This window comes from Arachis hypogaea, chromosome 15, assembly GCF_003086295.3.
Source record: "Arachis hypogaea cultivar Tifrunner chromosome 15, arahy.Tifrunner.gnm2.J5K5, whole genome shotgun sequence".
NCBI lineage: Eukaryota > Viridiplantae > Streptophyta > Magnoliopsida > Fabales > Fabaceae > Arachis > Arachis hypogaea.
The window spans coordinates 154,531,183-154,545,953 of record NC_092050.1 but is presented as its reverse complement, the minus strand read 5'-3'; the positions used below and the strand labels follow the sequence as shown (position 1 = coordinate 154,545,953).

The following is a 14,771-nucleotide window of genomic DNA, read 5'->3' as shown; positions in this document are numbered from 1 at the left end:
TAACATTTTTATATGTTTTTCATTTTCATTCATTTATTTTTTTAATTATTTACAAACAAAAAAACCGCAAGAAAAGACAAAGTATAGCCATTAATGCAAATCGAAAAATAAAAAAAATAAAAATATAATTTTATATAACTCTAATATAAATAACCTATGTCTTTTTTAAAAAGAAATAAAATAAAAATCTATTTATAATATATTCTCTAAAATATTTTTAATATAACATTTATTAAAATATACTATATAATATAAATAATCTACCTCTCTGCATATTGTGCGAGTCTGACTCTAGTTAATTAGATATTTAGCAGCTTAAACCCAAAATCATTTATTTAATTAAATAAAAAAATGACATCATTCTATTCAATCACGTGTCTATCGCTATTTACAACGCGGAAGCTGTGAGAATAGTACAAATTTTGCACCCTCATCTATCATCGTCCTTCACTCCTTTTCAAAAAGTGATCCATGAAATAACATAAGCGTGTAATACACAAATACTTAAAAATCTAAGAATTGTTACAATAGCTACCACTAGTTAGTTTACACGGTAGAGAAGAGATTAGTGAAAAGCATATATGTATATTTGCTGTATATATGCCATTTGATATAATCTATAATATATTTCAACAAAGTGCCTTTTAGTAGTAAATAGTGCTTGTAGAGTTAATAAGTTAATCATATTATTTACCATCTCTTTTTTCTCCTTGCATGAGTCAAATAACACTATATCAGCAAGAAGGGTAATGCTAGGGAGACAAAAAAACAGTCAGAACTTACCTTATTTAGCATTCATTAATTGTCGTAACAATTAATAAATGCTAAATAAGGCAAGTTATGGCTGTTTTTGCTGATTTTTTTTGGTTACCAAACATTTCCGTTTCAAAAGATACTAATGTTGATAGAAGCAAACAAGTATCGGTTATTCAAGCTCAACCAAATGCACAAATCATATGTCAGTTTGATGAAAATCAAGCAGAGTTTTGTCATACACGTTCTCTAGAAAGAACAGAAAGTGCCAACATCACTTTGAAAGTGAAGGAGGAAGTTGAAGTGAAAGACTTGTGTTTATGTGGAGGAAAAGAAAGGAGAATTTGAACAGCAAATTCGTGCAGTAAAAGATGAGATTTCAGATTTCATTTTACAGTTAGAGAGATAGTTGCTAAGAGAAAAAGAGTTGACGACAGATCACTTATATTTAAAGTCAAGTTAAATTATTACAATTTAAAAGAAGGATCTCAAAAATTTATTATGACAGATATTTGTTTCAAAAGATGGCGACTAATCAGAACTACCTTTAAAATAAAACAAATAGGTATTGATATTAAAGCATAACATTAAATTCTCATCAGTTACAAATAAACACTCTTATTTAACATTTTACTAAGCATTTCTATTATACTGATTGATCATGATCTTCTTATTTAAGTACTTATACGGTTTTCAATCGTGATGCAAACAGCTAGCTCGCATGGCTACTCAGCAAGCTTCCAACTCTTGTTCTTTTCCTTCCTTAAGGGAGTGGGAATTCGATGTGTTCATCAACTTCAGAGGCCCTGAAACCCGCTACGGTTTCACTGGCTATCTCCACAAAGCTTTTTGTGAAAAGGGAATCCGCACCTTCATGGATGCTGAGGATCTTATTAGTGGGAATAAGATCCTGGAAACATTTGATCGGGCAATTGAAACCTCTAGGATTGGCATCATTGTGTTCTCGGCGCATTATGCTGACACCGATTTCTTGTTGAGGGAACTTGTGAAGCTATTGGAGTGCTCTCGACGTAAAGGCCAGTTTATTTTGCCGATTTTCTATTACATGGATCCCGGAGACGTGCGGCATCAGAGAGGTAGCTATGAGAAAGCAATGGCGGTGCATGAGGAGCGGTTCAAGGATGAAGTCCCAATATGGAGAGCCGCTCTGCGTGACGCAGCCAACTTATCCGGCTTGCATTACAAAGGGTATGAGTCAATTTCATACTTGCCTTAACTTACTCCTCACGTTAACATCGTTATTTTTTTTTTTTTTTACCAAAGATAGGAGACTCGAACCCGCAACCTCTTAATTGAGTATGGGGAGATTATGCCATTTGAGCTATTACTCATTGGGACGTTAACATCATTATTGAACACCTTACATTGTGCAGGGATGAATTTGAATACGAATTTATTGAGAGGACTAGTAAACAGGTGTTGGCATTTCTTAAAGAGGACACGCTACCTGTTGTTGCTGATTATCCAGTCAGAGCAGAGTCCCAGGTGAAATCGTCGTCGTCGTTTTCAAATCCAAGGCAATACCAACACCATGTGTTCCTCAACTTCAGAGGATGTGATACTCGCTATCGTTTCACTGGCAGTCTTTACAAAGCTCTCCAGGACAACAAAATCCACACCTTCATGGATGATGTAGGTCTTCACAGAGGGAATGATATATCAAGAACACTTATTCAGGCAATTAAAGGCTCCAGGATTGCCATCATTGTGTTCTCCCAGAACTATGCTGATTCTTCTTACTGCTTAGATGAACTTGTCAAGATCTTGGAGTGCCATGAGTCTGATGGTCAGTTCGTATTGCCGGTTTTCTATGATATTTATCACGATCACGTCCGATATCACACAGGAAGTTATGGGAAAGCGATGGCTAAACATGAGGAGAAGTTCAAGGACGACTTATCCAGAGTCGAAAAATGGAAACAGGCTTTGTTTCAAGCAGCTAATTTTACTGGCTTTGTTTTCGAGGGGTACCTTATCATATTTTGTTTACTGTTCTTTTATTTTTTAAATAAAATTCCAAATAGGTATGACTTAGCACATATAATTGTCTTGAGCAGGAAACAATATGAACACGAGTTTATTGGAAAGATCGTTGAAGTGGTGTCAAGGGAGATTAAACGTGTTGCTTTGCCTGTTGCTGACTATCCGGCTGGACTAGAGTCTCAAGTTTTAGAAGTAAAATCGCTTCTATTTTCTGATGGCTATGGTGGAGTCCACATGGTAGGGATTCATGGAAATGGTGGATCAGGCAAAACAACAGTAGCTCATGCAATCTATCATTTGATTTCTAACGGTTTTGAAAGTATATGTTTTCTTGAAAATGTGAGAGAAAATTCATATAAGCATGGTTTAGTGTATCTTCAAAATATGCTTCTTTCTAATGTATTCGAAAGGAAGAATCTCAAATCAACAAGTTTTGATCAAGGAATTTCAACAATAAAGCACAGGCTCCAACAAAAGAGGATCCTTTTGATTCTAGATGATGTTGACAAACCAGAGCAATTACAAGCTGTTGCTGGAAAACCTGATTGGTTTGGCCTTGGAACAAGAGTCATTGTTACCACACGGGACAAATGTTTACTAGAGAGCCATGGGATTGAAAGAATCTATGAGATGGAGAATTCAAATTCGGTAAATATTCTGAATTACTTAGTATGATGTTCAAACTGATCAACTTGCTTGGTAGAAGTATATAAAAGTGGCAATCTTCCTTGGATCAGTATAAAATGATCCACAATGAAGGAATTTAAAATATACTTAGAACTTTAACCCTTTTTTCCTGCAAATTAGGCATTTGTAACTTTTAATCTTTTAACTTACCATCTCATTTTCTCCTCTCAGGAGTCAAATATCAAAGCATCCCCTGGAAAGGACAACAGAGAACAACTGGGTGAAAAAAGCACCTCCGGTGATCAAGTCAATGGTTTGTTAGAACCTCTAGTTTCTGAAGATATTAGTCTTGAAAGGAGCAAACAGGCTTCTCTTATTCAAGCGGAATCAAATACAGAAGTCATAGGATGTAATGAAAATCAAGCAGACATTTGTCATACTCATTTCCCAGAAAGAATTGATAATGGTAAAAAAGAAGTGCCAAATGGAAACAGGGAAGTCGATATGGCTGAGAAGTGTTTCTCCGCTCAGTTAGAATCTTTGGAGGAAAAGAAAAGAGAACTTAAAGAGCAAATTCGCGCCATAAAAGCTGAGATTGCAGGTTTTCACAGCAGAGACACAGTTGCTAAAGAGAAAAAGAGAAGTGTTTGACAGTGGAAAAATCCTGACAGTTGAAGGGGCTAATTTGAGGAACCATGTGCCAAGGTAATATTGAAGCACAGTGGTAATGTCTTAGAGAACAAGTCATTGGAGAGCGTAGCAATATTCAGGTTCATGTTAGCCAAAATAGGGTGGTTATTAAAGTGTATTTACAGAAGCATATCCTGTATGATATATATGATTGTTGAGTTTCAGTGACACTGGTGTATTTTTCATTCTTATTCACTGGACTGTACTTTTTGTTCTCAACTAGAATGAGACTTTCACAATGTGCGGACGGTAAATTAATAATAGTATATAATAAATATTAAAAATGGTTATATTTTGTAGAATTAAATTAAATATGTGTAAATTAAAGTTAAATTTAAAAGTTGCTTTGTTTAAAATAATTTGTAGTATAAAAGATTTGGATATTGGAGTTGTACAAAGTGACATTTTTATTTGGTGATTTAATTTTTGCATTTGTTTTAGTTGATGGACTTAGTCTTCTTATGTGACGCTCGTCCTCCTTTTTCTTTATTGGTTATTGTTAGATTTGTTGTTTTCTTCTTTTTGTCGTAGGTTCTTGTGAAGGCATGTTATTTATGAATTGTTGAGTTATATGCACTTTCTATTATGTTGTTTGTTCCATCTTTGCATGTATGTTTTTCTTCCAAAGATGTGTCTTGAATTTGTATGGTTTTCTTTCTTCTTAATCTCATGATGTAGTTTTCCAATGACATCTACAATAAAAAGAACAAAAATGTGTAGATTTTTTTTGAATAAATTATTTTTAATAAGAATAATTAAAATAGTATAAAATGAAATTACCTGTTAGTATTTTACTTTGACCTACTCTGTCAGACAATGTCTCAAGTGATGCAAATTTAAAATAGTCTTAAAAAATGTTTAAAATTGAATCTTTAATTTCTTTCATAATTGTGAGTAAAAAGTTTACTTTCATTGTATCTTTAATTGGCCTATACAGATCATTTGCATCTTCTATTTTCAAATTTTTTATAATATAGACTTTTTTTTCTTATAACAAATGCTTGAATTTGTTCATCGTATTTTTCTTCACAATTATATGAAGATGTGTTCCCTGCAGTGTTAGTAAATCATAGTTAATAATTAGTTAAGAAGGAACAATGAATAGCATATTAAAAGAAGTATAATTTTAACAATATTAAAATACAATTATATATAAAGTATTATAAAATAATTTAAAAAGTATAAAAAGCAAAATAATTAAAGTATAATAAATATGTTTGTTTTGTACATTTTCATCTAATATAATCATTTCTAAGCAAAGAGACTCTTTTTCATTTGTGGGTGTTAATGTTTCCCATAGATGAACTACGCGAACTTTGATAAACCAATTGTTTTTTTGTTTGGTGATATAGTCCAAAGAATGATGCTCCATTGAGTAAGTTTGAGATGTTGTGTAGTTCGAAAATAAATTTTTCGTGCTAAATTTGATGTCATTTGAAGGAATAGTGATTATAAACTTATATAAGTAATTCAAATAGTATGGAATTTGAATATTTGTAACGTAAAATTTATTATGATTATTAATATTATTATTACATTTGTAATATGAATGTTTATTATATTTAATGAGTTATTTATAGAAATTAACAAATTAATTATTGGAGTTATAAATGATGGTTTCAGTGGCTAAGAGAAGGGGGGTTGAATCTTAGCCCCCTTTTTTGCTTAGTAACACTTGCTGGCCTTTGAGATAACTTCAGGAGACTTTTTGATTTTTGTCTCGTCCCTAGCGACGAGACTTTTATTTTTATCTCGTCACTTGGCACGAGACTTTTCTTTTTGTCTCGTCACTTGGCACGAGATATTTTTCAGTTTGAGCTCATGTGCAATAGAAACAGAATTGGAGTAGAGAAGAGAGAAAATTACACTCAGATATATCCTGGTTCAGCTGCTAAGTGCAGTGCAGCCTACATCCAGTCTCCATCACAACCATGATGGAATTTCACTATAATCTTCTTGATTACAGACTGTAAAGTGCTAACCCAACTTACAAGGGGATTCCCACAGAATCATAAAACACAACATAGATGAACAAAGGAAACTCTAAGACATCTATGACTTTTTCTTTTAATTTTGCACTCTCTGCCTTTTTCCGTTCTATGGCTTTTTCATACAAACCTCACTGTTTGCCTTTTTTCCATGAGACTCAAGACATGACAAAATTAAACAGAAAAATACAAAACAGAATACATTGAAGGAGAAGAGAAATCTGTTAGTTCAGGTAGCTCTGAGAACTCTGTGCCTTGCACTCTCACACTTTCTCCTTACTCCAAACAGTGGCTGTTCTCTCTTTTTATAGAAGAGGGATGCCTCCACTTTTGAAGCCAAAACCCAAGCCAACTTCTTCTTCTTCAAGAAACAGAACCGGTTCGGCCACATAGAGAGAAAAGAGATAACCATGCAAAACCCAACATGCAATTACCTCTAGTCCTTCCTTGGTCACCACTCTTCATCAATCCAAACTCTCCATCCTTGGCTTGCTCTCCAAGATGAATTTCTGGCCCTTGATGCTTCATGATGATGATGACTTCATCTGCTCCAATCTCTGCCTCTACCATCACTTCGCCACTCTAGCTACTTCCTGTGGTGGTTGAGCAGAATCAAAGACAAGCCATGCCTCCAAGAATCTCTTCCTTGCTAGCCGAATCTTCTTCATCCATTTTTGGTATGGAGAAGCTAAGATATCATCACTATATCTTACCATAAGTGGTGAATATCTCAGCCACAGCATACTTTTATTTTGTTATGTTTTCTTGCCATCATTGTGATGGTCTTGTAGCTTGTTCTTCCTTCACTTTGGTAGCTCCATTTTGCTTTCATGGTTTCCTGGTTAATGATCGAAAGAGAGAAGGAAAGAGATGAGAGAGAATAAACTTGGAAGGAAAGTAATCAAATGAGTTAATTAATTCAAGTGAAAAAAGTGCTTTTACTTCCCTTAGAGTGGCGTGTAGCTTTGAGCACATCAATCATGTCACTCCTTTTCTCTCTCATAGTTTCCATGCTATTAATGATAATTGAGTGAATTTGAAGTCCATTGCATGGTAAAATTCTTGGATCCGTTGGAAACAAATGAGGCTTTGTTTTCTTTGCTTCATGGTTTCGGACCAAACATGCTTGCCTTCAAGCAATTATATTTTGGGCTTGTAACATTAATAATCACAACTGGCCCAAAAATATTTTATCTATGAGATCCGATGAAGGACATAAGGCAAATGATAACATTTGCTTTTCTGATGAATTTTTTCGGATCAAGCATGAGAAACAATCATGGGCTTGTAGCATTAAAACTCATTCTGGCCCAACTAATATAACAATCAATTCTGCCTCATAACCAAAGAAACATTAATCAAGGCTGAATGCAATCTTGATTGGGCTTGCACCAGAATTTTTATTTTTGGCCCAATCGAAAACTGCATCACAAAATTATTGATTAACACATGTTCAATGAAATTCAAATTAATAATTTTGTAATTAATTATTTAATAATGTTTAGTCATCACAAATATTAATTTGGAGTTTTCCAAACTCATCAATCTCCCCCTTGATGAAAAACATTATTAAAATTGAAATGGAAAGAAATTTAAGAATTGGAGCATAGAGTACTCCCTTTGAAGATTTGAATTTCTCCCCCTTTCAAGTTGTCACATAGCTCCCCCTTAATATATATCATTTTTACCAAGGGAAGCACTAACCTGTAACATTTTAACCAAGCTTCAAGTATCAATGTTGTTTAGCATATTCATTACATGATGCTAAATGCTTGATTTATGAGCAGAATTGGATGATAATCAAAACTCATTTGTTATCAATAAATTAATTTTCTGCTCAAATTTTTACACATCAAAAAATTGTTGTTCAAAGATTATTCAAATATATTTCCAGAAAGGATATCAGAGCAAAATTATGGAAAAAAAGATATTTTGAAGCACATATGTTCAAAACATGGCAGTTGTTATATTTTACATAGTTTAAAGGAACTGCCAAAAATATTAAGCATGTTAATCCAAGATGAAACAGAGTATTCAATATAAACATGCATTTTAACCAGTCATCCATGTAATCAAGATAAAACATCACAAACTAAATGCCAAATGTATTTTCAGCAGCAGTAATCATAGTGAACCAAAAGCAATATCAAAATGCAATATCAAATGTATCCTTTTAACAAGGGTGATCATGAATTTTCAAACAAAAATTTCATCCCCTGTTCCATGTTCATCCCTGTTTTTCATTTCAATTTTCAGCACTTTCTCCCCCTTTTGTCATCAAAGGGGCACCTACAAGAAGGTTTTAACATGGAAGCATAATATGCAAAATATAAAAGGTGTCTACAAAGTATCACAGAGTTATTGTTCCAACAGAAACAAGCCAAAACAAAGTACCGAATTGAGCCTAGGTGCCAATATCAAACAGTAAACATAAGTTTAATCATCAGAAAGATTAAAGTCAGATCCCTCAACCCCTGCTTCACTACCAACTTCATCATCAAGGCTTTCAAGCATTAGACCGATCCTTTCTTGGCATTTCTTCCAAGCCGACTCATTTTCATATGCAAGTTTGTAAGCAGACTTGTGAAATTGAACCATGAGATCAGACATGTTGGAGAATTCTGTGAGAATGTTTCTTAGGGAATCGGTCGCCTTTGAGGATTCTGGCCAGCTCTCAAAGTCATCATCAGATGCCATAGATTTCTTTCCCCTTTTAACAGCCCCGCCTCCTTTGATCATCGAAACCTTGTTCTCTACATCCTCATTTGTTAAATCTACCTTAAAGTACTCAAAAATGCATGTGAGAAACATTCCATAAGGTAAATTAGCCTTTTTTGTACTCTTTACAGACTCTCACATATGTCTAATCATAAGATAACTAAATAAAATGGAAGATGAAGTAACAAGAGCAAATATTATGAGGCAGTCAGATACGGTTACCCTGTTATAAGAACCACTTTGAGGAGTGAGAATGTGAGTTATGATGCGGTGCAGCAGGAGTTGGTTGGACCCAAAGCCTTGTGAGTAGGAACGGTTCCGTCCAGGCTAGACAGATTTTCACAGATTTGATGAAGAACTTGCTTGTATGTTACCCCATCGTGTGGATCCCATTTATCACTCATGTAAACCTTCGGCCCTTCATCAATGTATCCAAGGGCAGAAGCAATGGTCTCATAATTCAGAGTAATGTGCACACGTTTCACGTAGGAGTGAAGGCTTCCATCAATAAATCTCAGATTCGCATAAAATTGTCTCACCAATCCTGGGTAAACCATTTTGTGAATAAGGAGCAATGATGACCATTTGAGACTATCAAACAGGGGCTGTAGATTGATTCCTTTGGAGGCCAGAGATTCGAGATTCACTAAGTAAGAGGGGGCACAGATGTCGCTTTTCTAAAACCTCTTTGTGGAATTCATAGAAAGCACACGTAGAGAACCTTGAAGGATCAAAATGTGAGTGTGGTTTGTGAAACTTATTCTTGAAATCCATTGAACCAAGGTTCGTGGGTTCTCTGGTCTCATGAAGCACGAAACCCTTGGCCTTTTGAGAGCTCTTTCCGGATGCATGGGGAGTGGATCTCTTCGGTGGTGAAGGTGGTGGAGACGGAATGGGTGATGTGTGAGACTCTTCTTCTTCTTCCATGGGACCTTTTCCTTTCTTCTTTCTTGAAGAGGTTTTCGTGGCAATGACCTTCCTTCTCATGGTGTCGGTTTGCTTTGAGGGAGGTGAGGGTGATGATGATGATGTAGAGTGAATATGGATGTGAGTATGAGATTGTGGAGTGGACAGTTTTTGAGAAAATAGGATCCTTTCACTTTTCCTGGGGGCAGTTTTCTTTTTCATGGTTGGGAGAGTGGAGAAGTTGAATATGAAAGGGTGAGGAGGGTCGAAAGATGTGAGGGAGAAGGGAGGTTAGTGGTGCAATAAATATGGAGTAGAGAGAGATAGTGGAGGGAGTTATTAACCATTAATGGCGCGGTTATTAACCAGGGAAGTTTTTCAAAAACTGAAAAAAGGGAGTTTCCTTGAATCAAGGGATTAGTTGGAAGGAAAGATTTGATTTGACAACATGCTTCTTCCAACAAGATTTGATAAGACAACTAAGGAATTTTGTGATTTTATTTTTCAAAAAATGAGGAACTAACAAAACTGTCATGGTGGGGTCAAAAGATATTTGGTGGGGCCCATGAAACTTAAATTCTGCATTGCCTCCCCCCTCATTATAGCTCTTCCATCATGCCCTCATTTTTATCTCGTCCAAACCTACGAGACAAAACTGAACAGAGTCAAATATTCACAAGTTATCAATAGAGCTTAAATCAAACATTCCCAAACTTTTTCTCAATGTACAGAATCTGTCTTCACAGAGGGGTTTTGTAAAAATATCAGCAATTTGGTCTTCAGATTTTACAAATTGAATATCAATAGTACCATTTTGCACATGTTCTCTAATAAAATGATATTTTATCTCAATGTGCTTAGTTCTTGAGTACAGAACAGGATTTTTTGATATGTTTATAGCACTCATATTATCACAAAATAAGGGAATACTATTGATTTTTAATTTGTAATCTTCCAATTGCGTTTTTAACCAAATTAATTGAGAGCAACATGCAGATGCCGAAATGTATTCAGCTTCAGCTGTGGATAAAGCCACTGTGGCTTGCTTCTTGCTTGACCACATGTTGAGTGAGCTTCCAAGGAAGTAACACATGCCCGATATGCTCCGTCTATCCACTCTATCTCCCGCATAATCTGCATCACAAAACCCTACTGCACAAAAGTCATCAGATTTAGGATACCACAAGCCATAATCACAAGTTCCCTTAATGTATCTAATGATGCGTTTAACAGCCGTAAGATGAGATTCTTTTGGGTGAGATTGAAACCTTGAGCATACACCCACACTTTGAACAATATCCAGTCTAGAGGAGGTAAGGTACATGAGTGAACCTATCATTTCCCTATACCTTGTTTCATCCACATCTTGGCCATCATCATCCTTTTCAAGTTTTGTGTTAGGATGCATTGGTGTACCCATTGATTTGGAATTTTCTAGGCCAAATTTTTTGATGAGTTCTTTTGCATACTTTCCTTGGTGAACAAAGGTACCACTAGGAGTTTTTTTAACTTGGAGGCCAAGAAAGAAAGTAAGCTCTCCCATTAAACTCATCTCAAACTCACTAGTCATGAGTTTTCCAAACTCTTCACACAAGGACTCATTGGCCGAACCAAATACTATGTCATCCACATAAACTTGAACTAGGAGAATATCATTATTAAATGCTTTAATGAATAAAGTTGTGTCGGTGGTTCCCCTTTGAAAGTGGTTTTCCAATAGGAAGGCACTAAGCCTTTCATACCAAGCTCTTGGAGCTTGCCTAAGGCCATAAAGAGCCTTTGATCGTTTAAAAACATCATTTGGAAAATCTTTATATTCAAAACCGGGGGGTTGTGTCACATACACTTCTCTATCAATAAAGCCATTAAGGAAAGCACATTTAACATCCATTTGAAACATTTTGAAACCCTTATGGGCAGCATAGGCAAGAAGCAACCTAATTGCTTCCATTCTAGCCATCGGAGCAAAAGACTCATCAAAATCTATACCCTCTTCTTGATCGTAACCTTGGGCCACTAATCTAGCCTTGTTACGAACAACTTGTCCATCTTCACCAAGTTTATTTTTAAACACCCACTTAGTACCCGTAACTTTCTTACCATCCGGATGAGGTACTAGTGTCCAAACCTCATTCTTGTCGAATTGAGCAAGCTCTTCTTGCATTGCAATGACCCAAGATGGATCTTCAAGAGCTTGTTTGACATTGTTGGGCTCCATTTGAGACAAGAGGGCAAAGTTGCTTGGTTCGGATTGCCTTTTGGTGGAGGATCTTGTTGTTACTCCTTGAGAGGGATCACCAATTATGAAGTCATGAGGATAACCCCTCATAGACTTCCATTCTCTAGGCTTCCAAAGTGGTGTTGAGCTTTGATGAGTTTCTGGTGGTATCACTGTTTCAGTTTCTCGTGTCTGCTCAGGAGATAAAACGGAAATATCTCCTTCAATCTGACGAGACAAAACTGGACTGGCAGATTCTTCGTTTTTAGCAGATTTGGGATTTTCTTTATTTGTTCCAACCTCTTCACCATCTGAATCATTATCTATCACAGCACTGGGAATTAAGTTAGAATCACAAAAAGTAACATGTATGGATTCCTCTATAGTTCTATGTTCCTTGAGATAAACTCTATAGGCCTTGCTTGTGGTGGAATATCCAACAAACATTCCTTCATAAGATTTTGGATCAAATTTTCCAAGGTTTTCTTTATTATTAAGTACAAAGCATTTGCATCCAAAAACATGAAAGTACTTAAGATTTGGAGGGGTTCCTTTCCATAGCTCATAAGGGGTTTTCTTCAACCCTTTTCTAATGATTGTCCTATTCAAAATGTAACAAGCCGTATTCACAGCTTCAGCCCATAAAAATTTAGGAATCTCATTCTCACAAAGCATAGCCCTAGTCATCTCTTGAAGGCTCCTATTCCTTCTTTCAACCACCCCATTTTGTTGGGGGGTTCTAGGGCATGAAAAGTTATGAGAAATTCCTAAGTCATCACAGAATTTTTCAAAGTCTTGATTTTCAAATTCTCTTCCGTGATCAATTCTCAAATGAGCAATTTTTAAATCTTTTTCATTTTGAATTTTCTTGCAAAGAGTTGAGAAAGCATGAAAGGCATCATTTTTAGGAGCAAGGAAAAGTACCCAACCAAATCTAGAGTAATCATCTACAACCACAAGACCATAGTGTTTACCTCCTAAACTTTGAGTTCTTGTTGGTCCAAAAAGATCAATATGTAACATCTCTAATGGCCTTTTGGTTGAGATTCCATCTTTAGGTTTAAAAGAGGATTTTACTTGTTTGCCCAATTGGCAAGCATCACAAGTAAGATCCTTATCAAATTTGATGTTTGGAATTCCTCTAACCAGATTTTTCTTAATAGCTTAGAAATTTGGTACATGCTTGCATGACCCAACTTTCTATGCCATAGCCATTTTTCAGATTCAAGGGATGTAAAACATGTTACATTTTGTTCTTTTAGGTCCTCAAGAGTCAATCCATACACATTATTGTATCTTTTAGCTTCAAATAAAATATCCCCAGTTTTCTCACAAACAACTAAACAAACAAACTTCCTAAAAATAACCTCAAAGCCTAAATCACACAGTTGACTAACACTAAGTAAATTATGTTTCAAGCCATTCACAAGAAGAACATCATTTATACAAGAAGAAAAGTTTTTACCAACTTTCCCAACAGCCACTATTTTTCCTTTCGCATCATCACCAAAAGTGACAAGTCCTCCATCATATTCATCAAGCTTTATGAAGAAGGTTGTCTTTCTGGTCATATGCCTAGAGCACCCGCTGTCCATATACCACATGTTTTCTTTTCGTTTGGATGCTAGGCACACCTACAAAACAAGCTCAAGTGACCTTAGGTATCCAAATTTTCTTGGATCCTTTCACGTTAGACCATCTCTTATGCCCTAAGCCATTATAATCAAAAACAACTTTACAGACTTTATCACCAATCATTCTTTCACCAAAGAAACATTGAATAGGAAAGTGTCCACTTCGATTGCATAATCTACAAAATCTTGGAGTTGCTGTTTTGTTAAAGTATGTGGGGTCTTGAAATCTTGTATCATTAGAATATGATGCAAAATTTTCAAAATGAGATTTTTCAGCAGATTTAAAAAACCCCAACCCAGCCTTGTCATAAAGAGGTTTTTGACTAGCCAAGATTTGATTCAGATTTTCAGAACTTTGGGTGAATTTGGCTAAGTCTTCCTTAAGCCTTTTAACCTCTTTAAGCAACTCCTTATTTCTTTTAGAACAATCTACATATGCAAGAATGGAATGATCACTTTCACAGCTCTTAATTTGGGCTTTTAACTGCTTATTCTCTTCAACAAGATCACAAGCAGTTTCGGCCTCCCTTACTTTTTCTTTAAGAAAACTGTTTTCAGCTTTAAGAATGGTGATTTGTTGTTCAAATTCTTGATTATGAAAGACTACCTAAAGATCTTCAGTGTTAGGATTATGAAAGACTACCTGATCTATGTGATCTGCCATGAGACAAGATTGTGACTTGGTCTCGGATTCCTCATCATCATTATCCGAGTCATTTTCCAAATCTTTCCATGAAGCCATCAGTCCCTTCTTCTTTCCTCTTTTTGACTTCTCTTCCTTCTTCAACTTGGGACAATCAGATTTGAAATGCCCCATTTCCTTGCAGTTGTAACAAGTTACTTTGCTAAGGTCTTTCTTCATTTTCCTTGAGCTGCCACCTTTGCCTTTGAGTTTCACCATTTTCCTGAATTTTTTTGCAAATAACACAAATTCATTTTCAGATGAGTTATCACTGGATTCATCATCCAGAGGGTTAGTGACAGAAGAAAAAGCTATTCCTTTCTTTTTTGAATCTTTTTTCAAGTAGGTATTTTCAAAAGTAAGTAAATTTCCTCTCAAATCATCATAGGTCATAGAGTCAAGACCACTACTCTCAGAGATAATTAAAGCTTTTGTTTCTCACTCTTTTGTGAGACATCTCAACACTCTTCTCACTAGCACAGATTCAGGATACTTGATTCCCATAGCATCCAAGCCAACAACGATGGTGTTGAAGCGTTCAAACATCTCAT

General features: G+C 35.5%; 1 protein-coding gene across 2 annotated transcripts; it reads left to right on the top strand.

The window, feature by feature from the left end:
- The first annotated feature begins 609 nt into the window (after window positions 1-609).
- On the top strand, window positions 610-4,358 carry LOC112751547 (disease resistance protein RPV1). 2 transcript variants are annotated; one of them, XM_072217284.1, is made up of 5 exons: window positions 610-1,318; window positions 1,466-1,962; window positions 2,148-2,741; window positions 2,832-3,405; window positions 3,616-4,358. In XM_072217284.1, exons 2-5 carry the CDS (start codon window positions 1,475-1,477, stop codon window positions 4,033-4,035), a joined length of 2,076 nt encoding a protein of 691 aa, XP_072073385.1. In that variant the 5' UTR covers window positions 610-1,318; window positions 1,466-1,474; the 3' UTR covers window positions 4,036-4,358. The 2 variants fall into 2 exon arrangements, with proteins under 2 accessions (XP_072073385.1, XP_025656497.1); XM_025800712.3 differs by lacking the exon at window positions 610-1,318 and having other exon boundaries at window positions 1,321-1,962.
- The last annotated feature ends 10,413 nt before the right edge of the window (window positions 4,359-14,771 follow it).

What these genes read in the sequence shown, in the direction of transcription:
- LOC112751547 (XM_072217284.1), top strand. Translation starts at nt 1,475, where the DNA reads ATGGCTACTCAGCAAGCTTCCAACTCTTGTTCTTTTCCTTCCTTAAGG. An exon ending in ACTGGCTTTGTTTTCGAGGG is followed by an intron (nt 2,742 to 2,831) that starts GTACCTTATCAT and finishes TGTCTTGAGCAG; the next exon opens with GAAACAATATGAACACGAGT. An exon ending in AGATGGAGAATTCAAATTCG is followed by an intron (nt 3,406 to 3,615) that starts GTAAATATTCTG and finishes TTCTCCTCTCAG; the next exon opens with GAGTCAAATATCAAAGCATC.